General features: G+C 50.7%; 1 protein-coding gene across 1 annotated transcript in view; it reads right to left on the bottom strand.

Moving 5' to 3' along the window:
- The window catches only part of ANO1 (anoctamin 1), a 161932-nt gene extending 138335 nt beyond the window's left edge, over positions 1-23597 (bottom strand). Inside the window, exon 1 of the mRNA XM_029208737.1 lies at positions 23343-23597. Within this exon, the coding sequence (XP_029064570.1) occupies positions 23343-23400 (58 nt within the window). The 5' untranslated portion in view covers positions 23401-23597. The remainder of the gene's footprint in view (positions 1-23342) is intronic.
- Positions 23598-23823: the final 226 nt, after the last annotated feature.

Raw genomic sequence — 23823 nt, 5'->3', positions numbered from 1 at the left:
ATGGAGGGTTGTATAGATGGATGGTTGGATGGAAGGATGGAGGGTTGGATAGATGGATGGTTGGATGGATGAATATATGGGCAAATGGAGAGGTGGATGGAAGGATGGAGGGTTGGATAGATGGATGGATGGATGGATGAATACATGGACAAATGGATGGATGGATGGTTGGATGGACAGATGGTTGGATAAATTTATGAACAAATGAATGGATGAGTAGATACCAATCCCAATAAAAGTATCTCCAGCAGGCAACAATTCTGTTTACAACAGAAGCATCTGTTGAAACTTTGAGGTGCACAAATGAGTCAGCACTCTGTGCTCTGCTGATTTTTAGGAAGTGATCTAAGAATACATCTCTCAGCCTTTCATCGATGAGGCAAATGGTGAACCTCTTTAAATATTTATGTTTTTAAAGTGCTAAAGTTTGGAAACACCTAAAAAATACCCCTGTGATGTATTGTCTACCTTAGGCCTTCCAGCTATATGGAAAGGGGAAAAGAAATGTTTTCTTTGGAAAATGGATGAAGGACATTTCCCCAGCACCAGAGTGGGGGAAGTGAGAAGATTCTGGTTCCTGCACCCTTGGTGTGTGGGCAGCTGGCACGTGCCGGGGCGGTGGCTGCAGTGGGTGTCAGAAGCCCATCAGTGCTCGTCTATGAGCTGCAGGGTTAGACATATGTGGGGGTGTATGGTGAGGTGCTGGGTGTCCCAAGGCCTGCGTAACTCTTCCAGGTCACCCCCTCGCCCACCCCCAGCTGAGCTCTGTGTCTTCCAGTTCTTCCATCCTGCTCTCTCCCCTCCAGGTCTTTGCATATGCTGTTCCCTCCGCCTGGAACACCCTTCCTGAGCCTTTCCACCTGAGTAACGCCAGCTCTTCTGGAGGTTGTCACTTCCTCCAGGATGCCTTCCTGGGATTCCCCCCAACACACTCCATCAGACTCACCCCGAGTGTCCCTGTCCCGGTACCTTCAGCCCACATTCACAGAGCAGACAGGCGTCACTATTTGCGGATGGGTGTCGAGGCACTGGGAGTGGGTAGTGAGCAGGACAGCCCCCGCCCCCGGGAGCTTACATCCCAGTGGAGGGAATACTAATACCCGCCAAGAACGCAGAGTGTAGTGGACCACAGCCAGACCAGCTGTGGACCCAGGAGGAGGGGAGGGGCCTCGCGTGGTTGGGCGGTGGCGGAGGTGGCTGAGGGTGTGCAGCGGGACGTGGGCAGGAGGGACAGCAAGGACCAGGGCCCGAGGTGGGAGCGAGGGGCCTGTGCTGGAGGGACAGGCAAGGGGCCCATGGGCCCCTCCTGATCTATCCTGCTGTTGCTTGAGTGTCCGTCTATCTGTCTGTCTCATGACGGTTTCCTTGGGGCCCGCAGAGCAACTTCTGGAAGGCGACTGGGGCTCAGCCAAGCACCGGCAGGGTCTTTGTGGGCTGTGCTGGCTGCCCGCCCTCACCTACAGATGGAAGCCAGAGGGCCTTTTCCCCGCTTGTCTGATTCCCTTTCCCTTTCCCTCCCATGACCCTGCAGTGCAGACGGTCCCCTGTGATGACGGAGAAACTCAGACCTAGAGACAGATACCGCTAGCTTGGTCAGACGTATCAGAGGCCCCCGCAGGAGGACCCGGGCAAAGCCTGCAGAGACCGCAAACCTGCAGGCACCAAGAAACAATCTGGGCAAGTGGGCAGGAACGGGGAGCAGTAGGGGTCCCTGGCTGTGTGGCTGAGACCAAAGCTCCATGTTACGGGCTGAATTGTGTCCCCTCAAAATTCCTGCCTTGGAGTCCTGACCCCCGGCACCTCAGAGAGTGGCTGTGTCTGGAGCTGGGCTTTTAGAGAGGCAATTAAGGTAAAATGAGGTCACTAGGGTGGGGCCCTAGTCCAATGTGACTGGTGTCCTTATAAGAAGAGGAGATCAGGACACAGACACACACAGAGGGACGGCCATGTGAGGACACAGGGAGAAGTCGGCCATCTACACGCCGAGGAGAGAGGCCTCAGGAGGAACCAGCCCTGCCCACACCTGGACCTCGGATTCCAGCCTCCAGGACTGGGGACAGTCAATCTGGCTGTTTACGCTTTCCAGACTCTAGGACTTTGTCACGGTGGCCCTGGCTGACTAATGCATTTTCCTTTAAGGGGAAAAACAGACCTGACATGCAATCCTCCCTAACTTCTGTGACATCCAAGGAAAATCCTAAGGCTCAAATCTTTGGACAGGAGCTGCAGAGGTTATTCCCGGATCTCCTTCTGGAAGGCGTATGAGTGAGCAGGGGCTTTCTAATGTTCTGGGGAAGATAATAATAAAAGCAGGATTTATGCAGTTTGCTTATCTGCACTCACTTCGCAACCAACCCCCTCGAGGGGCGCCCTCCGACCCCACCTCACACCTGGGGACACTGGAGCACCGGGAGGGGTAACTGTCAGTCCCACTGCAGGAAGCAGACCCTGCCCCTTCCTTGGGTGCAGCCCATGTCCCTTCTGAAGCCTCACTGGCATCGGTGGAGACTTCTAGCGACTATCCTGGCAGAGCTGTGACTCTCCTGAGAAAGAGCTGCATCCAGGGAGGCTCAGAAATCCCTCGGACAAAGTCCCTGCCCTGAACGAGACCCTCCCCATCAGTGGGTCCTGGCTTGTTGAGACTCATGCTGGCTGTTCCATAGGCCTTTGGTCCTTTGGTCCCCAACTGGCGTGAATTCTTCTGGGTGTTAAGAGAAGGAAATAATGAAACCTGCCAGGGCCACGTCATCATTTCCAGATGTCTGGGTTGCGCGTGGGAAACGCCTGTGGCGTTTGGATCCAAGAGGGCTGTCTGGGCGCCAGGGGCCCATGGCTCACTGCCTGTGGAACGCGACCTCGTCTTGCTGGAGACTCTGTGGCTGGGCCACGCTCTCCCTCAATTGCTTGATCTTCCCTCACTGAGATGTGCAGGATGTGGGATGCTGAGTGCTGCATTCACGTGGGCTTCCTGGAGGTGGTGTCTCGGCTCCTGGGCAGGGGAGACTGGGGGAGGTTCCACTACGGACAGTGACCTGACAGCGCTCAGGAGAGCACTTGGCACAGTCTCCCTTTGTAAGGTCTCTGTGGTCATCACCTGCCACCAAATCTAAAGGGCACTTGCTTCATTCAAAGTTGGAGGAAAAGTGGAAGCAGCTTAAGGCGCATATCACTAAAGACGAAGGCAAATACCACACCCTTTAAAAAGAGCTAATGGCTCACAAATAGGGTGATGGTGGCAGAAAGACAGACACACAGACCAATGGGACGGAATAGAGAATCCAGAAATAACCCTTGCATATACGGTCAAACCATCCTCGACAAGACCATGTGGTTGAACCACTGAATGCAATGGAGCAAAGGACAATCCCTTCAACAAATGGGTTGGGAAAGCTGGATCTCCACATGCCAAAGAGTGAACCTGGACCCTGACTTTCCACCATCTACAAAAATTAACTCAAAATGGATCAAAGAGCTGAACGAAAGACTTGAAACTATAAAATTCCTAGAAGAAAACGTAGGGGGAAATCTTCATGACGTGGGGTTTGGCAATGATTTCTTGCAAATGACGCCAAAAGCACAGGCTACAAAAGCAAATATAAGCAAGTGGGATTACATTAAACTTGAAACTTCTATGCCACCACAGAAACCATCCATAGGGTGAAAGGTAACCTACACAAGGGGAGAAAATATCTGTAAACCACGTATCCGATGAGGGGCTCACATCCAGACGACAGAAAGAACTCCTCAATTCAGTACCCAAAACCAAAAGAATCTGATTAAAATTGGCATAGGACTTGAATAGACGCTTCTTCAAATAAGATATACAAATGGCCAGTAAGCACGTGAAATGATGCTCAACAGCATTAATCGTCAAGGAAATGTGAATCAAAAGCACAAGATATCACCTCACACCCATTACGGTAGCTACCGTCAAAAACCAGGAAATAACACGTCGTTGAGGATGTAGAGAAATTGTAACTCTTGTCCACTCTTTTTATGTTTTTTTTTTTTTTTGCGGTACGCGGGCCTCTCACTGTTGTGGCCACTCCCGTTGCGGAGCACAGGCTCCGGACGCGCAGGCTCAGCGGCCATGGCTCACGGGCCCAGCCGCTCCGCGGCATGTGGGATCCTCCCGGACCGGGGCACGAACCCGCGTCCCCTGCATCGGCAGGCGGACTCTCAACCGCTGCGCCACCAGGGAAGCCCTCTTGTGCACTCTTGATGGGAACGTAAAACGGTGCAGCCACTATGGAAGACAGTATGGAGGTGCCTCAAAAAATTAAAAATAGAGCTACCGTGTGATCCAGCAATCCTGCTTGCAGGTATATCCCCCAAAGAAGTGAAAGCAGGGTCTCAAAGAGATATTTGCACCCCCGTGTTCATTGCAGCACTGTTCATAATAGCTAAGAGTTGGAAGCAACCCAAGTGTCCACTGACGGACAAATGGATAAAGAATATCTGGTCCGTCCACACGATGGAAGGTAATTCAGCCTTAAAAATGAAGGACATTCTGACACATGCAACAGTGTGGATGAACCTCGAAAACCTTATGCTCAGTGAAATAAACCAGTCACAAAAAGACAAATACTGCGGGATGCTACTTTTATGAAGCAACCAAAACAGATAAACTCTTAGGAACAGAGAATAGGATGGTGAGTGCCTGGGGCTGGGGGGAAGGGGAAAGGAGAGCCGTCCAATTAGTGCAAGAGTTTCAGTTCAGGAAGATGAAAAGTTCGATAGATTTGCTGTATGACAGTGTGTATCCAGTTAACACTGCTGCACTGTCCATTTAAAGATGGGCTGCAGGGGAAATTTTATCTATTTTTTGCAATAATAATAATAACAGAGCTAAAGGCTCTTCAAAGGATCAGAATTTGTAGGAAAGGGTAGGTGCACTGGAGTCAGGGCAGAGAGCAGAACTGAGGAGAGAGGTAGGCAAGCAAGACGCATGCTGGGCTAACTTCCGAGGTAGGTGTGGACACCGGCCCCTACCTGTGCCGTCCTTGGACTTGGCAAGTTCATTTAAGGGAGGTGGGGCCACACAAGGGTTGAGTTAATACAGGGAAATCACAGGCAGGCAGGAAGAAGCCTGTGGGGCTAAAATGTGATGGCGGAGGGAGAGAGCAAGGCTGGCAATTGGGACGCATGCTCGTGTAGGAGAGAGTTTGGGTACCAAATTGGATGCAAACTCCCGGAGCATCTGCGATGTGCTAGGCTATGTGCACAGGTGAGGAGCTGCCCTGCAGGTAGAGATGAGGTGGCTCAGGGGATGCGTAGGCAGGATTAGGGACTTGGGCTTGTCTCCATATGAGTAAGAACTGAAAATGCCAAGTGTAAGTAGTCTCCAAAGAGTTCCACCAAACATCATCCTTGGTTTCTTAATTGATGGCAGTGCCAGGCAAGAGCTCCTGCAAAAGCCTCCCTTAACGTTTGTTGAGGGTTTGCACGGGGTCTTCCATGGCCGTGGTTTCAAGGGGGCTCGGGTGCCTTGTATTGGGAGGGCACTCCCTTGTGGGCCCGACCTTGGATCCTTAGAAACCAGATCTCAGAGCAGCCCAAGTCTTGGGGGCTATGGGTGCTTCAGGATCCCACGTTGGCACGAACAGTTTTACAGATTGAAAAATGGAAATGGATTTATCACTTGGTCTACCCTGCTTTCCAATTCAAAAAGTGGGTTGCTTTCAGTTAAAAGAGAAACAGTCCTTAATTGGTAACCTCATCATATAATTATCATTAAAATTATCAAACTGCACTCCCGGACAGACTGACGCTCGCTCTTAACAAGGCGTGGAAAACCACCTCGTGGTGCTCCAGATGGAGAAGCTCTTTAAAGACTGATACTGTCCCTTCTCTGTCACTCATGGGAACTTTCCATTTTGAGTTCTTTGGAGTTGGTAACCTCATTTGATTGGTCAACTCACTTGTGAATCGTGCACAGGAAATAAAATGAGAAGGGTGGGGGGAAAGCCATGGCTTTATTTATAGAAATCTCATTTTTGCTATCCATCAAAAAAATAAACACAACCCACCTCACACTAAAAATATGCTTCTGAAGATCAACAATGAGGCCATGTTTGGCTGACTCCCTAAGAAGTGGAGATTTCAAACGGTAGGAATTTCTCACAGACGTTCCTAGAATAATCTAGGACAGTGTGCCAACAAGCCTTTTTTTTTTTCATTGACATTTTAAGCAACATGTCACCTCCTCCTTGACTCTGAAACTGGCAAAGAGAAGCCTCATGCTCTGAGAGATTGGTACAAGCTGTGTGACGTTTGCCAGTTTACTTAACCTCTCTGAACCACGTTTCCAGTGTAGAATGATATCTACCTTTCAGGGATGCTGTGAGGAGTAAACCAGATAATAAACCCATAATAAAGTTCTGAACACAAAAGAGATACTCGAGAACCAGCAGCGACAATCATAATACACTCATGGTGAGAATTTTTTGCCACCAATTCTGATTCCACAAGTCAAAGGCTGTTCACAGACCTGCTGGTGAACGTTGGCCTTCCTTGGGACCATATGTTAAACCTCTCCCAGCAGCACTGAAAGATTATTTTTTAGGTTTAAAAGAAACCAGGGAAGTCACAAAAAGGATAGGTCTGTTGCTCCATGATATATTTTAAAGACAGAACAATGGAGAAGCCCTTGTTACAAGCCCTAAGTCCCAGAGGATGCCACATAACGTCTCAACAAGTTTTATTCCTAGCGCATCCAGTGGAGAGGTGCCCTGGAACACTGCAAAGTGCATGGATCCTGACCCCACCACTTCCTAACTGTGTGCCTGTCACTGTCCTCTCCTCTGTAAATGAGGAGGTAGTAGCACCTGCTCGGTAAGGCACACACACAGCATCTGGCGTATAATCATGCACCACACATCTTAGCCATTACAATTATTCATGGTGATAGCATTTTATAATCTGCTCCTTCTTCTCTCTTGTCACTTAACTGTGTTCTATGTTGGTTTTACTCATCGCTGTAAACCCCACACCCAGCACAAAACAGACGCTCAACAAATTTCTGGCTGACGAGGCAGGAAAATACCTTGTCCTGAAGGAGATGAAGCTGAGTAGATGGGAGGGTGATGACAATACCATGTGATGCGGAGCCCATGGGAGGACCTGCGGGGCTGCGGGGTGGGGGTGGCATGGGCGGAACCCTTGATGAGCTCTTGGGGAGGCGGAAGGTTTCAGGAGGGAGGAGGAGGTTTTCCCCGTGGGGCGTCCACAGGTTGTACCTCACCCCTCACTGATGAGCACTTAGGCTGTTTCCAAACACTTTTCACCGTTCTGCACAAAACAATCGTTGCCCAGCTCCTACTCAATCAGTTCCTTAGGATATGTTTCTAGAATTGGAGCATAAACATCTATCTTATTCGCTCCATCCTCCACCCACCCATCCAGCCAGCCATCCATCCAACATCCATCCATCCATCCATCCATCTATACATCATCCATCTGTACAAACTTCCTTCCTTCCTTCCATCCATCAGTCCATCTATCAAACCATCTATCCACCCATCCTCCATCCATTCATGTACCCATCCATCCATCTATCCTTCCTTCCGTCCTTTGTCCCTCAGTAGAACTTACTTTTTTGTTCATATTGGTATTTTATTCCTTTTAAATTTATTCCTAGAGTATTTCTATTTCACACCCCCCACCTTGCTCTTTTGTATTGGATTCTTTCTCCACTGTAATTTCCAGCAGTTGCACCTGATTTGGCCACACATTGACTCTGGAGAGCTGTTGGCATCTGACTCCCTGGCTGAGCTGTCCTGTTAGTTCGAACCATGTTTGAGCTGATACTTTTGGGTTTTTCAGGTAGGCCATCATATCACCTTCAGTCAGTGACCATTTTATATCCCTCTTTCAACACCTATAATTATTATTGAATTTTCTTGCCTAATAGCACATTCTAGAACTTTCAGGACATTGATAATTAACGGAGCTGATCACAGCATCCTTGACTTGTTCCCAACTTTCATGAGACCACTTTTAACATGTCACTATTCAATGTGATGTTGGCTCCTGGCTTGAAATAGATATCTCTAACCCTGTTATGAAGGTGTCCTTTTTGTTCCTTTAAGAGTTTTGGGCAGGCAGAGATGCTGAGTTCTAGCCAATGTCTTCTTCAGCATCAAGTTAAGAAGATCACAAATGAAGCGGATTGCAGGAGGCCACGATTCTCCCACCCTGGCCTGTAGCTGCACCCTTTGCCATGCCACTTTGCAGTGCATCCCGTCAAGAGGAAGAGGGTGTTTCTGTAGCTTGAGCCTGGCCTGGCCCTGTGACTTGGTTTGGCCAATGGAATGAGACAACGCGACGGACCTCACCGGGCCTCCGTGTGCCCTCGCTCTATCCTGGACCTGGCTACTGCCTGTGAACAAGCCTGGGCCAGTCTTCTGGAGGATGGAGGACTGATTTTTACTGCAGTGTCCTGGCAATCATGGAATGAGCCTGCGTGTGTGATTGGGCCCAATTTTTTTTTATATCCTGCCCCGTTGCCAAAACCTTAGCAAACGTGACCAGGCACTCGTGATCAGAATTGGCTACCTGAAAGACATGGAAGCAACCTAAATATTCATTGACAGAGGACTGGATAAAGAAGATGTGATACATATACACAACGGAATATTACTCAGCCATAAAAAAAGAATGAAATAATACCATTTGCAGCAACATGGATGGACCTAGAGATTGTCATACTGAGTGAAGTAAGTCAGACAGAGAAAGACAAATATAATACGATATCACTTATATGTGGAATCTAAAAAGAAATGATACAAAACAGAAACGGACTCACAGACTTAAGAGAATGAAATGATGGTTACTGGCAGGGGGGGAAGGGTGGAGGGAAGGGGTAGTTAGGGAGTTTGGGATTGACATGTACACACTGCTATATTCAAAGAGGATAACCAACAAGGACCCACTGTATAGCACAGGGAGCTCTGCTCCATGTTATGTGGCAGCCTGGATGGGAGGGGAGTCTGGGGGAGAATGGATACATGCATATGGATGGCTGAGTCGCTTTGCTGTGCACCTGAAACTGTCACAACATTGTTAATTATCTATACTCCAATATAAAATAAAAAGTTAGAAAAGAAAAGAATTGGCTACTTGAGACTTTATAAAAGTGAAGGCTCATTTTTGAACGTCATATTGCTTCAGAAAATGATGATGCTACCATCAACTCATGGGAGAGGATGGCTGTGGTCCCAGGAGCCTGGCTTCTAGGTGTGTGATGCTTAGAGGAGAATGAGCATGATATCCAGAGTGAGGACATGGCGGCCGACACCCAGGAGGTCTTAGGCCCCAGAGGTACAGCCGGCTGAGGCCACTTTCTAAGTGGGTGGGCCTAGGGAGCGTTGGTGCCATCCCACAGTGGGTCACAGAGTCTAAGCTGAATGAAGCCCCCAGAACACTGCTGTCCCTAGGTCTTTGCTGTGGTGGCTTTAAAATATGTCATCGAATTCTTTGAGATCCTCTACTCAGAAGGGAGCCTAATCTCCCTCCACTTGAGTGTGGACTGAGCTTAGTGACTCACTTCTAACCAACAGAATAAGGTAGAAATGACAGCATGGAACTATTGAAACTAGGCCACCAGAGGCATTTCAGCCTCTTCCTCACTCTCTCTTGGACCACCTGCTCTGGGGAAGCCGGCCGCCATGTTGTGAGGATGCTCAAGCAGCCTGTGGAGAGGTTCCTGTGGTGAGGAGCTGAGGCTCTTGCCAACAGCCCTGTGAGCGTGCCAGCTTGGAGGTCAACCCTCCTGCCCCAGACAAACTTCAGATGCCTGTAAACCTGGATGACATCTTGACCACAACCTCATGAGAGATCCCCAAGCCAGAATCACCCAGCTAAGCTGTTCCTGAATTTCTGAGACACGGAAAGAACCTGAGATAATAAATATGCATTAAGACACAAGGTTTTGAGGTTGTCTGTTATGCAGTGCAAGATAAATAACGTACTTCTTATGGTGGCTCTGAGCGGTGACTTCATCATTGTCAACTTGTTCTCTTTCATGAACTCAAGGGCCTGGCAGTTTTCTCATCTCTAACCTCCCACTAGTATAGACTTCTTAGTTTACTGGACACACCACTTAAAATGCATGCCAACGTGTTGCTTGATAAGGAGCGAGCCCGGGTTTCTCAGACTGGTGTTGTACAAGAGAAGCAGGTCTCTGACCAAAGCCCTTCTACAGACCACTGTAGGAGAAGCCCCCAGAAGCTGCCTGACATTTGTTCTAACTGCCCTGGCATTGGTCTCTCACCCTTGTGGGGGGATTGGCAGCAGGCTAAGCTCAACTCAGGGTACCCCTTGAAGACAGAAGCCAGGTCATAATTCCATGGTGGAATTACATGGTCAGTGAGAATGCTTTCCTGCAGAGCTGCTTTAGGTGGCTTGAAGTAGGGGTGAGTTCTGCCACTGCCCTCTCCCGATGTCTTAAAAACATCTCACAGGAGCTACACACACACACACACACACACACACACACACACACACACGATAACGTTTTTGGTAACAAAACTTGCATGTGGCCAGCACCAAGAAGCCCCCTTCCTGACCCCCGAAGGGAAACCGCTATCCTGATTCCTGTCTTCACAGATGCATTTTGCTGTTGTGTGTCCTATAAACGGGGCTGGATGGAGTTCTGTTCATTCTATAAGTGGGAGCCTACAGTGTGCGCTCTTTAGTGTCTGGCCTCCTATGTTCATCGCGACCTTGGTGATTCCTCCCCATGTTGGGAGCAGCTGTGGGTGGTTCACCCCAGGGATGTAGAGGGCTCCATGGTGGGAAAGGACCACGGGTGTGTATCTGTCACAGGGCTGGTGGGCATCTGGGGGGTCCTGATTTGGGGCCATCATGAAGAGTACTGCGAGGAACCCTTATCTGTGTCTCTGGACGACCAAGGGCGGCGTGCGTCTCAGTTGAGTCCCGTGGGGAGAGGTCTGCCGGGCACCAAGTCTGCTTGGTTCAGCAGCAGTGACTCCCAACTATTGAGTTTCCAGTATCAACTCCCACTCCCGCCAGCAGCCTGTGAGAGCACCTTGGCCCCGCGCTCTGGCCCGAGGGTGGCACCATCTGCGTTTTGCATTTTAGCCCCTCTGATGGGTATACGATGGCATCGAGCTGTGGTTTCGCTTTGCATTTCCTGATGACTAATGAACTTGAGGGCCTTTTCATGTGCTTACTAGGCCCTTTCTTTGAAGATGCTTGTTAATCACCTGATGTGATTTTCGGGTTCCTGGGAAGCAGGCCTATCTCTTGAGAACACACTGATAAGCTTTCTCCCAGGAGCAGTGACACATTTCATTTTCTTCCTCCAAGACTAGCCCAAACACACAAACGAGACTTCGAGCTGCTTGTGCCGATCCATTTTCTCCCCAAGGGCTCATTTTGCGTCGCTCTGACCCCATTTTAATATCTGCATCCAGCAGGTAATCTGGCTGAGTTACAGTTACAGAGGTTTTGTCATGGAGAGCCCGCCGGGAGTTCTCTGTAAGTGCCTTCCTGAGATTTCACTTTGGCAGAGGTGAGCGTCTGGTTACACCCGACCCCGAGCCTTTTCAGAACACAACAATTGTGGCTGGGCTGTATGGAGGACACTCGGGACTCCCCTGCCCTCTGTCCTTGAGGAAACCCTTCCCACTGTTATCAGACACCCCCCAGGTGTCTCCAAGTGGACGTGGGAGAGCCCTCACTCAGACTCTCACTATCTCCACTTTCACAAAAGGGTGGGGACTCGGGCCCACTTGATCCTCAGCAAGACACACAGGTCCTTGGACAATTAGCATCAGAAAAGAGCTGTAGAAGGGGGAATTCATTCATTCGGCAAATGTTTACTGAGCACCTACTATGTGCCTGGCACTGCGGGCATGCTGAGGGTTCAGGACACACAAGAGATGCTATCCTGGGCTACCTAGTCAATGAGTCCAACAAACGAGACCAAATTATGATTCTCAGACCCTACTTGGGGGGATGGAAAATGGGGAGCACTTTGGCCAACAGTTTGTCAGTTTCTTAAATCGTTAAACACACTTTTCCTCATATGACCCCCGTATTCCAGCTGGAGGCATTTATTGGAGAAATGAACACATGCTCATAAAAAGCATTGCTCTTTGCAGCTCCATTCATAAAGGCTTCAAACTGGAAACAACCAATCCTTCCAGGAGGATGGATACGCAGGCTGTGGTCCATCCACGTGATGGGATGTACCCAGCATCAAACCCACTACTGCTCCGCATGACTGAGCACCAGAAGCTGGACATGGGGGAGTCCTCACCCTACGCTTTCTTTTATAGGAAGTTTAGAACAGGCAGAATTAGTCCTTGGTGGTGGGGGTGGGGGGCTGATGGGGGACAGGTGTGAGGCCACTTTCTGGGGGCGATAGGACTATTTCATATCTTAACGGGATATGGGTTATACAAGCATGGGAAGTTGTGTTAAAACTGATGGCACCGTGCACTTGAGATCTGGGCGTTTTACTCTATGTGGATTACACCTCAGTTTACAACATCTAATTAAGACATGTGCTCGGAGCTACAAAGGAGAGGGGCTGGTGTTAGGAGTGGGGGTAACGGGCACCCCCAGTGGGATGGAGAAGGCTAAAAAGGTCTCCGTCAGATGACATCGAAGGCCAGAGATGAGAAGGAGATAGAAAAAGAGGGCTCCAGGGGAGGAGGCTGCTTGTGCAAAGGCCCGGGGCTGCCATCTGGGGTGGCTGGGGGACAGCCTTTCCTGAGCCACCAGTAGACTTTCATTTTGTGGCTCTGTGGCTGGTAAGACTAGCGGGTCCAGAGCCTGAGGCGAACTCTACCTGGTCTCAGTCCTCACTCTTCTCTGGCTCCACCTTTGGCCTCCTTCATTTTTTTTCCTTTCATCTTGATGTTAATTTATGCTATTTTCTTATATTTTATCCACAGGTATAAACTGGCTATAATCTTTTATTTGAGGGATGGGAGGACAAAGGAGAATTAAGGGTGGAATGTGAACCAGCCCAGGTAAGGCTTTGGGGGCCATCCACGTTCTCCTCGTGGGCATGGCAAGTTCATAAAGATTCAAATACAATGGCTATTCCTCTCCTCCCCGCCCAAAAGAACAGTGATAGGAGCAGACATTTAAACATTGCAGGTGGTTTCACCCACCACCCGCCTCCCAGGGAGCCTGAGTCGAGGGAGGTGAACCCCCTGTTCCTTGTTCAGGTCTCATGCCCTCGTGCCTTTCAGCATGTGGGCGTCATCCACCCCCCAGGACCCCAGCCCTCGAGGAGCTGCATGCATTCTCTAGACTCACTGTCCTTTAGAGGTTGAACTTCATCTGGCACCAGCCAAAGACACAAGACACAGGTGTCTCTTCTAAGGCAGCAGGAAACACAGTTGGTGCTGGACTTGTCAAAGATTGGCCTCCAATGTGGCCTCCTCAAGGGACTTTCATAGTTAATCATCCTTTGACTCTAACCTCCTCCTTAGATTTGAGAAGAGGGGAGAGAGCACCAGACTTGGAGTAAGCAAACAAGAGCTCTGGTCCCATCTCTGTCACCAAAGTGCTGTGTGACTTTAGGAATATCACTCAACCTCTCTGAGCCCCAGTTTCCTTCTGTCACCAGGAAAATGAGGGGGTTGGACCTGGATTTCTCATTCTGGGTTCTCTGGAAGGGATCCAGGACATTCATTAGCCTCTTTAAGGGCAGAAAAACACCTGTTCTAATGGCTATTTATTAAAATCAGTGATATAACTATTTAAAGGTTTCCCCCTTGAGATGGAAGTTGGAGGCCTCTGTATGGAAGTGAGGTGGTCAGTTGAGGTCAAGACTCGATTTATGGCTCAGCTGGACACTTCTAGCAACTCTTGGAGCTTTGGCCAAGCGAGAGTTTTAAATTGTTTGTATTCTTAGTCACATACTGTTTAATATATAACCCCAACTGTCGGTGGTGGAAGGACCGCTGATGTTAAAATACTAATTAAGAAAGAGCTCACATATGATAAAAATTTAGTAAATTCAGCTTAAGATGGTTTCATAAGTTGATGGCTATAATCTAAAATCGATAGCTCATTAAGAAATCTCTAGAACCTCAACCACCAATGTGAAAAAAAAGAAACGAGTAACTTCACGCAGGAGAAGCCTGACACCTCACCTCAGCCAGGTGAGCAGGCAGCATCCCAGGGACCAGCCGTGTTGATGGCGTATGCCCTCATGCGATGGGATGAGAAGGCATTTCCCCTCTGTGGTCCTCCCCCCAGACCCACAATCCCAGTCTCATCATGACAGAAAGTTCCAGCTGAGGCACATCCACAAAACAACTGCATTAGTCGTCCCCCAAACTGCCGAGGTCATCAAAAGCAAAGAGTCACAGCCAAGAGGAGCCTAGGGAGAAATGACAACTAAATGGATGGGATCCTGGGACAGAAAAGGACGTCAGGTAAAAGGACCAAGGAGTCTGCATGAAGTGTGGACTTCAGTTCATAATAACATATCAATATTGGTTGGTGCGTTGTGAGGATATACCGTAATAATGCAAGATGTTAACAACGGGGGAAACAGGTGTGGGTTATACGGGAACTCTGTACTATCTTTGCAATAATTCTGTGCCTCTAAAACTGCTGTAAAAGAAAAAATTATTTAAACAGAGACGGAGTAACAGTGGTGACAATTACCCAACTGTAACAGGCTGGGCAGGAGCCTTGCTCACGTCTGCCATGTGTCTCTGGTGGGGAAGAGCTGGTGAAGAGTGAACCCAACGCTGAGTCGTCATGCAGACACAGGTCACGAACATACAAAATCAGCTGGCTGATTTTTTTTTTTAACATCTTTATTGGAGTAGAATTGCTTTACAATGGTGTGTTAGTTTCTGCTGTATAACAAAGTGAATCAGCTATACATAAACATATAACCCCATATCTCCTCCCTCTTGCGTCTCCCTCACACCCTCCTGATCCCACCCCTCCAGGCGGTCACAAAGCACCGAGCTGATCTCCCTGTGCCATGCGGCTGCTTCCCACTAGCTATCTGTTTTACATTTCGTAGTGTATATATGTCCACGCCGCTCTCTCACTTCGTCCCAGCTCACCCTTCCCCCTCCCCGTGTCAACTGGTTGATTTTTAAAATGCATCATGCAAGATAATGATGAGAGTTCAGACAAGATAACCCCAGACCAGTCATACAGATGACAATTTTATTTATTTTATTTTTATAAATTTATTTATTTTTGACTGTGTTGGGTCTTCGTTGCTGCAGCGGGGCTTTCTCTAGTTGCAGTGAGTGGGAGCTACTCTTCGTTGCGGTTGGTGTACAGGCTTCTCATTGCAGTGGCTTCTCTTGTTGCAGAGCATGGGCTCTGGGCATGCAGGCTTCCGTAGTTGTGGCACGTGGGCTCAGTAGTTGTGGCGCACGGGCTTCGTTGCTCTGCAGCAGGTGGGATCTTCCTGGACCAGGGCTCGAACCCGTGTCCCCTGCATTGGCAGGAGGATTCTTAACCACTGCGCCACCAGGGAATTCCGGATGACAATTTAAAATTCATATATATATATGGGACTTCCCTGGTGGTCTGGTAGTTAAGAATCCGCCTTCCAGTGCAGGGGATGTGGGTTCGATCCTTGGTCAGGGAACTAAGATCCCATGTGCCGCAGGGCAATAAGCCTGTGAGCTGCAACTACTGAGCCCGCGCACTCCAGAGCCCGCACGCACCTCAGCTAGAGAGCCCACGCACTCTGGAGCCCGAGTGCCACAACCTGAGAAGCCTGTGTGCCACAACGAAGAGCCCACACGCTGCAAAGAAGACCCAGTGCAGCCAAAAAAAAAAATTTCATATATATATATTTATCTACCTCTATATAGAGAGATTATATATATTATACAAAACACATTATGTTGAGCTATCTATCATCTACCTGCCTCTATACATCTATCTATCTATCTATCATCTATCTATCAATCAAGGGGAAAACTTTCCGTGCTATACCAATATCCAAAGTGAAGTATTTTTCACTTAAAATCACTCCTTTTTCATATAGCACACAAGTGAAATACAATGGCGTGCTTAACTCCCAGGAGTTCGCCTGAGGCATGAACACTGTGCATGGGTGTCCTGAGCCCCAGTGGGCAACGCTGATCGGGCCCAGGCAACCCCCAGGTCTTCTCCAGCTCTGATCTCGGGGGTTTAAGGACAAACGGGTGGTGCAAAATCAAATTGGAAAAAAAAAAACTAAGTCTTGTCCTTCTGGAACTTTGTGGAGGGCAGGGAGAGCGACACTGATAGAATACTGCTAGCAGCAGATATGGGGGCAGCTGTGTAAGTGCTCAGGGGAGAGGAGCCTGCTGCTGAGATGCCACTGGGGTCAGGAAGGGCCTCCTGAAGGAGGCGACGGAGTTTGGAAGAAGAAACGGCCAAGAGCCCAGGGAGCAGGAAAGAGAGGATGAAGGACCATAGGAAGGTCAGTGAGGCTGAGGGCAAGCGCTGGAGGTGAGAAGGAATCGGAGAGGCAGGTGAGCCCCACCTGTGGGCCAGGGCTGGGTGAAGGCTGGCGGGGGTCCACTACAGGGGGCAGGAGGGGGGCAAGGTGGACACAGGCCAGTGCAGAGGCAACAGTGGAACTGAAGAGAGGGCAGCACAGACACGGGGAGCCGTAGGCAGCTTTGAGACACGCACAGGAACTGGCATCAGATGGACCTGGTAGAGGGCGGAATGTGGGCCTGAGTGGAGGGCTGCCAGCACCACGCACAGCTGTGTGACTCGCGTAAGCCCTGGAGGTGGGAGGGATCTGAGCCCCCTTGGCCTGAGGACAGGACTGGAAGGAGGAAGGAATGCTCCATGGGCTTCCGCTCCAGCCCGGAGCCCAGAGTCCTCAAGAGCAGAGTCTGCAGTAGGAACACGAGCGCGGCCTGGAGCTGCTCTGCACCCGCCTTACCCCTGTACCCCCAAACCCCGGCCGTTCTCCGTCCAGGAAACACAATGCAATAAAAATTATGCCCAATTATGCCTTCTTTGTAACAGCTCACATCAACAGCTCCATTTCCACCCCCAACGGCGTGTTCAGACTTTTGCAGTGAAGGTGCCATGTAAATGCATTAAAAAATCATTCTACACCCGAGGACGTACGTGGGCAGAAATCATTCCAGCTGGGTGTGAAGGGAAAGGATGAAATCTTGGGTGTCACCGGGAATGTTTGTACACCACCCCCAGAGGCAAATGGGGGTGCAGCTGGAGGGAGGAGCTTTCGGCTGACTGGAGGGGGTGGGGCCTGGTGGGTTTGGCTGTGTGTGTGGGAACCCAGAGCCCAGCTGGACTGCATCGCGGTGCAAGACCCAGAGGGGAGAAAGGTGACCCCCGGGTTGCAAAAAGAAAGCAGGCTGGATTACCAGGCAAGACATCTATGCGCACGCAGGCCCTCTGAGGGCTGAATGCAAGGAACCAGGCGTTTGTCTACCCAAAGGCCCCGTGACCATCGTCAAATGGATTTCTGAGGGTCGGCAGGCTTTTAATACTTCATTGCAAAGCATGAAAACCCTGACACAGGTGCCTGGTGCTGGAAGCCGGGGGCCGTGACCGCTGCTGGGGGTGCCCACGCCAGGCAAGGGCAGGCTCTGGAGAGGAAGATCTTATCGGTCAGCAGCAGCAGAACCTCCGCCCCCCGACCAGCCCCCTCAGAGGACTGCCTTCTCTTTGGAGAGTTGGGGAGGTGTTAGATGAGCTGAGGAGGACCCCAAGTCTGGAGCTGGGGACCCAGTTCTGGTCCTAGGCCAGCTGTCACAACTCTGGTCTGAATCTAGGGTCCCCCCCACCTACCCTGACTGATTCACAGGGCACCCTTGGCTGTGTGAGCATGGACATGTTGCTTGGTGTCTCTGTGCCTTGGTTTCCTCATCTGTCAAAAGGGGCTCATAATATTACTAACAATATTACCAACTTCACAAGTGAATATTAAAGGAGGTGACGTATGCAAAGGGCTCACAACAGTGCCTGAAACAGAATGAGTTGGCAAAAACTGTCAGCTATCATCCTTCCCTCCATCCCTCCACCAAGCCCCACCGTGCCAGGCCCTGTGCTGGGGCTAGAGAATGAATCCATCCAGGGAGGCAGACATTATGGATGCAGTTACCTGAGACCTGACCTGTTGTGTGTCTGAAGGAAGTGACAGCTGAGGTGAAGCAGGCAGGGCTGTAGGATGGATGTGCCCTCGGCACACAGAGCTTACTTAGCCAGAATCAGGACCTTTCCACAATGTGCCCCACAGTGTAAATCAAGACAGGCTGTAAACTCCATGAGAGCAAGGACGGTGGCTACCCTGTATCTCTAGCTCCTGGCCCTGTAACTGGCCCAAAGACAGAGAGTCATCTACCTCTAAGTTGAATTGAATTATGCATCAAACTGCAGGGGTACAAGGCAGGTTTCTCAATCAGCCACATGACAGCACAGAAGAGACGCTCACTGTATGTACAAGGGCATCAGAGGACGTGATCAAGAGAGTGAAAAGACAACCTACAGGATGAGTGGAAATATTTGCATATCTTATAATTGGTAAGGGTTTAATATCCAGAATATATAAAGAGCTCCTACAATTCAATAACAAAAAGACAAACAACCCACAAAAAAATGGGCAAAGAAATTGAGTATATTACAAAGACTATATACAAATAGCCAATAAACACATGAAAAGATGCTCAACATCATTAATCATTAGGCAAATGCAAATCAAAACCACAATGAGATGCCATTTCACAACTACTACGATGGCTGTCACACACACAAAAAAGCAAAACTAACAAGTGTTAGTGAGGATTGAAGAAAGAGAAACCCTCCTACACTGCTGGAGGGAATATAGAAAGGTGCTGTGGCTGTGGAAAACACTTTGGTGGCTCTTCAAAAAGTTAAAGGTATGATCCAGCTATTCTGCTTCTACGTATATACCCAAAATAATTGAAAACAGGACAAACAGACACTTGCATGCAAATTTTCATTGCAGCTTTAATCACAACAGCCAAAAAGGGGAAATAGCTCAAGTGTCCATTGAATGAATGGATAAAGAAAATGTGGTCTCACATGCAATGGGATGTTATTCAGCCATAAAAAGGAATGAAGTTCTGATACCTTGAACCCTGAAAACATGTAAAGTGAAATGTGCCAGACACAAAAGGACAAATATTGTGTGATTTCGCTCCTGTGAAGTATCTAGAATAGTCAGATTCATAGAAACAGAATGTAGAACAGAGGTTACCCCGGGCTGGCGTTGGGGGAGGGAAATGGAGAGTTATTGCCTAATCAATACACAGTTTCTGTTTGCGGATGAAAAAAAGAGTTTTAGGAGTAGATAGTGGGGCCTTTCTGGTGGTACAGTGGTTAAGAATCGTCTGCCAATGCGGAGGACATGGGTTCGAGCCCTGGTCCGGCAAGATCCCACGTGCTGCGGAGCAACTAAGCCCGTGCGCCACAACTACTGAGCCTGTGCGCTACAACTACTGAAGCCTGCACGTCTAGAGCCTGTGCTCTGCAGCAAGAGAAGCTCCCGCAATGAGAAGCCCGCGCACCACAATGAAGAGTGGCCCCCGCTTGCTGCAGCTAGAGAAAAGCCCGCGCGCAGCAACGAAGACCCAACGCAGCCCAAAATAAATAAATAAATAAATACAATTTAAAAAAAAATAGTAGTGATGGTTGCCCAACATTCGGGATGGACTTTAATGCCACTGATTTGTATGCTTAAAAATGATTAAAACGTTATGTCTATTTAACCTCAACTAAAAAAACAAAAAACAAAAAGATGAACTCCTCACCTACCCCGACCCATACCTGTTTCTCCAAACAGGTCAATCCAAGAATCTTGGAGCAGTCTTTGATTTTTCTTTTACTCTCAGACCCTCCATCTGATGTGTGGGCAATTCCTGTCGGCTCTACTTTCAAAATATACCCAGAGGCTGACCTCCACAGGTCCCGGCACCAGGTCACCAGCATCTCAAGCCTGGATTACTGCAAGAGTCCCCGGACCAGCTTCTGTCCTTCCCCACTCAGCCTGTTCTCCAAAGCAGCCAGAGGGATCCTGCCCAAACCTTGGTCAGCTCCAGACCCTTCCAGCAGCTCCCATGTCACCCAGCCCAGTGGCCAGGGGCACATCACAATCTGGACTGCCTCTCCCACTCCCTCCAGACTCCGTGAGCCCACTGGCATGTTTTGGGCACTTCAGATGTGAGGCTTTGCACTGGCTGTTCCCTCTGTCCCGAGTGCTGTTCCTTCAGGTGTGCGTTCCCAGGCTGCCCATCAATGAAGGCTTCCCTGGCACACACTATTTAAAATTGCCCCCTATTCTATTCAGCTTTTCTTCATGAGGCACATCACCAGCCAACATATGACATATTGAATTCTCCTACGTGGTCAAAAATGTTTCATGAGGGCCGGGCCTGCGTCTGCTTTGTTCCCTGCTGTGTCCCAAGCCCCGAGGACGCAGTGCCAGGCTATCTGTAGCTGTTTGTTGAAGAGGCTAGGGAAAGTTTCGGGAGGGACAGCTCTCCCGTCCTCTCTGAGGGGGTAGCATAGCGTGGTGACGATGCACAGCCAGACCGCCTGGGATTCAGATCCTGCATCTGTCATTTATCAGCTGTTTGACCTTGAGTAATCTCTCCATGCCTTAGTTTTCTCATCCATAAATGGGGAGATGGTGGTGTGCATCTCATAAAGTAGGTGAGGCTCACATGTGACGACGCCCAGCACACAGTGAACTGCTCAACCAACAGCCATCTTTACCCACCAGCCCTCCCTTCCTCTCTCCACGCCCAGGGTGCCATCAGTGTAGAGAGGCACCTAGGCTAGTTTCCAAGAGGACGGGACTTCCCGGCAGGGTTTTGGGGGATGAATAGGAGTGAGCCGGGCAGACGTGTCCTGGAGAAGGGGTGCCCACCCCCACCTCGTCCTAATCCTACCTGCCCTTGCGGGAGGTGCTGACCACAGGCTTATGAATAAATAGCTTATTAATAAATAACGAGGGAGCTTCTAAAGAAGGCAGAGAGGGAGGTGGCATCTGTAACAATCGATTGCTCCGGGGAAGCAAGAATGAGCCGGTCCTGGGATAAGTCTCAGAACATCCGGTAGGACTTCACATCTGGGTCTGTGAACTGAAGCCTGTAGCGATGAAGATGGAGAGGGGGAGGGGGGCATTAACAGGGGATGACAGCAGTGGGGGCGGTACTCATGCACAGAGCGGAGCCCCTCCAGCAGAAAGGCTATACACTCAAGTCATCTTCACAAACCCTCTGGGTTGGCAGCTAAGGTACAGAGTGGTTGAGTAAGTTGGGCAAGGTCACACAGAGCTGCAGGCAGCAAAGCTGGGATTTAGAATTGGGTTCTCCACAGCTGAACCCCCCTGCGAGGACGTCCCCTCTCAGGGCCTCAGTGCCTGGCATGGAGACAAAGCAGAGGACAAAGGTCCCTTTCTATCCTCCACCTCCCCGGCTTTACTACTTCCTATTTACCTGCGAGCGTCAATGCAGCCTCTGGGTCTTAATTACACCGAATGAGCTAGACAGTAGTGTCATGCTGTCAGAGTTTGCCCACATTTCTGGCATGCCAGCTGTGGTGGAACAGTATGCCCAGTGGCAAACCCAGGAATGGAGGCTGGGGCACTGGTCCTGGGGTCTTAGACCTGTCACTGCTAAAGCCCAGAGCAGGAGAAAGGGGGCGAGACCCCTGCCCACCACACAGAGTGGAGATGCAGGTGAAGGGAGCAGCAGGTCTGCTCTAGGAGTGGAGTCTGTCCATCATTACGGCTCAGACCTGATGGGTCAGACCCTCCGTTAGGGAAAGCCTCCCCGATCCTCACATCGGAGATATGGCCTGCCCCCCCCCCCCAATTTAGAGGCTCTCAAAACCAAAGAGCAAGCCCCCAGCTAGTACATTCTAGTGTGCAGGAATCCGTTTCAGCGGCATCACTGGCTGATTCTGCTTGGGGTGGGGTAAGGGAGAGCCAGAAGCCTCCTGGGAGCTGGACCCGACATCCTGGGCTCCACTCTTGGTAGCCGCATGTACTAACTGTGTGGTCTCAGTTTCTTAGTCTGCACAATGGGCAAGGCTCCGCTCCCAGCTTACAGGGTTGGGCTGAGGATGAAACGGGTGAAGTGCTTAATTCCGTGCCCAGCGGGAGGCAAGGGCTTGGCTAGATGCTCAGAGATGCTGAGTCTGGGGCTCCTGTGCCCAGCTGGTTCCAGAACTCATCCTGTCCACACGGGAGCTGGAAGAAGCCACTCGTGCAAGCAGGCCAGTGTGCCCAGAACCGTTCTGGCTGACTTCTCAAGCCTGTCCCTTCCTTCCTGTTCCTAGGTCTGGCCTCCCCCCTCTGGCTGGCAGTGCCCCCTCTCTCTTCCTCCTGGGAAGAATCTGATGAGTATACAGTGTCATTTCTAGAAAGAAGCCAAATTGGGGCTCTTTAAGAAGCAGACATCAGGATAAGTTGCTCCATGGGAATCCAGCCCACCCTCACCAAAAGAGATGGGGGCATGGGGGGGGGGAGGAGGGAGGAGCAAGGGAAAAGAAGCAGTGCTCCGTGCTATAGTTAGCGGCTCCTGGTTCCAGGTGGCTCTGATTGCAGGGCACAGCATCCTAACCAGGGCGCTCCCGGCTGGAACTCAGCTGTATAATTAAATAAGGCCGAGTGCCCGCTCTAGCCCCTTGTCACTGTCCCGCTCTGAGGTTTTATTTAATAACCTCTGAACTGGGAGGGGAAAAATCATTCAGGAAACATTGCTTGGGTCATTTATTTTAAAATTATTGGTATAAAAATAGCCAGGGTCGTGATTTATGTGCAGGGAGGGGCCAAAGAAGCCAGGGACTCCCCCTCCCAACTCCTGTCCAAGCCTCGTTTGTCCCCCCCAAGTTCCACCGCAGTTTCCATCATGACTTCAAGTCAGAGTAGTCACTTTACATCGCAAATAAATCTCTAGAATAGCACGGAAATATTATGTGTATTAATAGCGCCTGTGAAAACATCCGAAAACCTTCCATCTGCTGAGGGCCTCGGACGCGCACGGCTGGAGATGCTCTCCCAGGAATTGAAAACCGCAAGGCAGGCCTGGCATTTGCCCGCCAGGGGGCCACTGCCTCCCTCAGCCCCGCCCGGCCCGCGGTCCAGCTGTCCGCCGTCAGTTTGTCTGTGAGTGCCCCCAGTGACCTGCGGCCGACAAAGTCAGCCCCCCCCCCAAAACCTCGCCGGGGACGGTCCCCGCCACCGGAGACGCGGGTCCTTGTCGCCTGCCCCTTGCGTGCCCCTTGGTCCCGGGGAAGCCGCTGTCCCCGAACGTCCCCGACGCCGCTGCCGCCACGCCCGGGGCCCTCGCCCCCCTGCGCCGCCCCTGGATACTCACCAGCTGCGGGGGCTTCCTTGGGGGGCAGCCCCTCGAGGCCGATGTCGCCCTCCAGCATGGCGTGGCTCGCTGCCCGGCTCCGGTGCGCCCCGGACGCACGGGGTCCAGGAAAGGGGGTGATGAAGTCACCCCCAGAGGTCTGCAGTGACTCTGAGGGCCGGGGTCCGAGCCCAACTCGGGAGGGGACGGTCCCCCTTCGCCTCCCCAGACGCAGCACGCGAAGCCGCAAGTGCAGGAGCCAAACTTGACCGCCCACGCGCACCGCCGCGCCGCTCCGCCCCCTCGGCTTTTTGGGCTGGGGGTCCTGGCCGGCTCCCCGCCACCGCCCCCCCGGGGCTACCTGCGGACACCGCCCTCGCCCCGCCCCGTGCGCAGCGCGGCTCCCCCGCGGCCACCCGGACACCGAGCGATGGCGCGGGACGCTGGAGGCCAGCCGCAGCGATCGGCCCGCGGGTCCCGCCCGCCCCCGGCCTCCCGCTCT

This window comes from Monodon monoceros, unplaced genomic scaffold (genome assembly GCF_005190385.1).
Source record: "Monodon monoceros isolate NGI ecotype Baffin Bay Population unplaced genomic scaffold, NGI_Narwhal_1 Super_Scaffold_7, whole genome shotgun sequence".
NCBI classification, from domain to species: domain Eukaryota; kingdom Metazoa; phylum Chordata; class Mammalia; order Artiodactyla; family Monodontidae; genus Monodon; species Monodon monoceros.
This window is presented reverse-complemented; position numbering and strand designations above follow the sequence as displayed.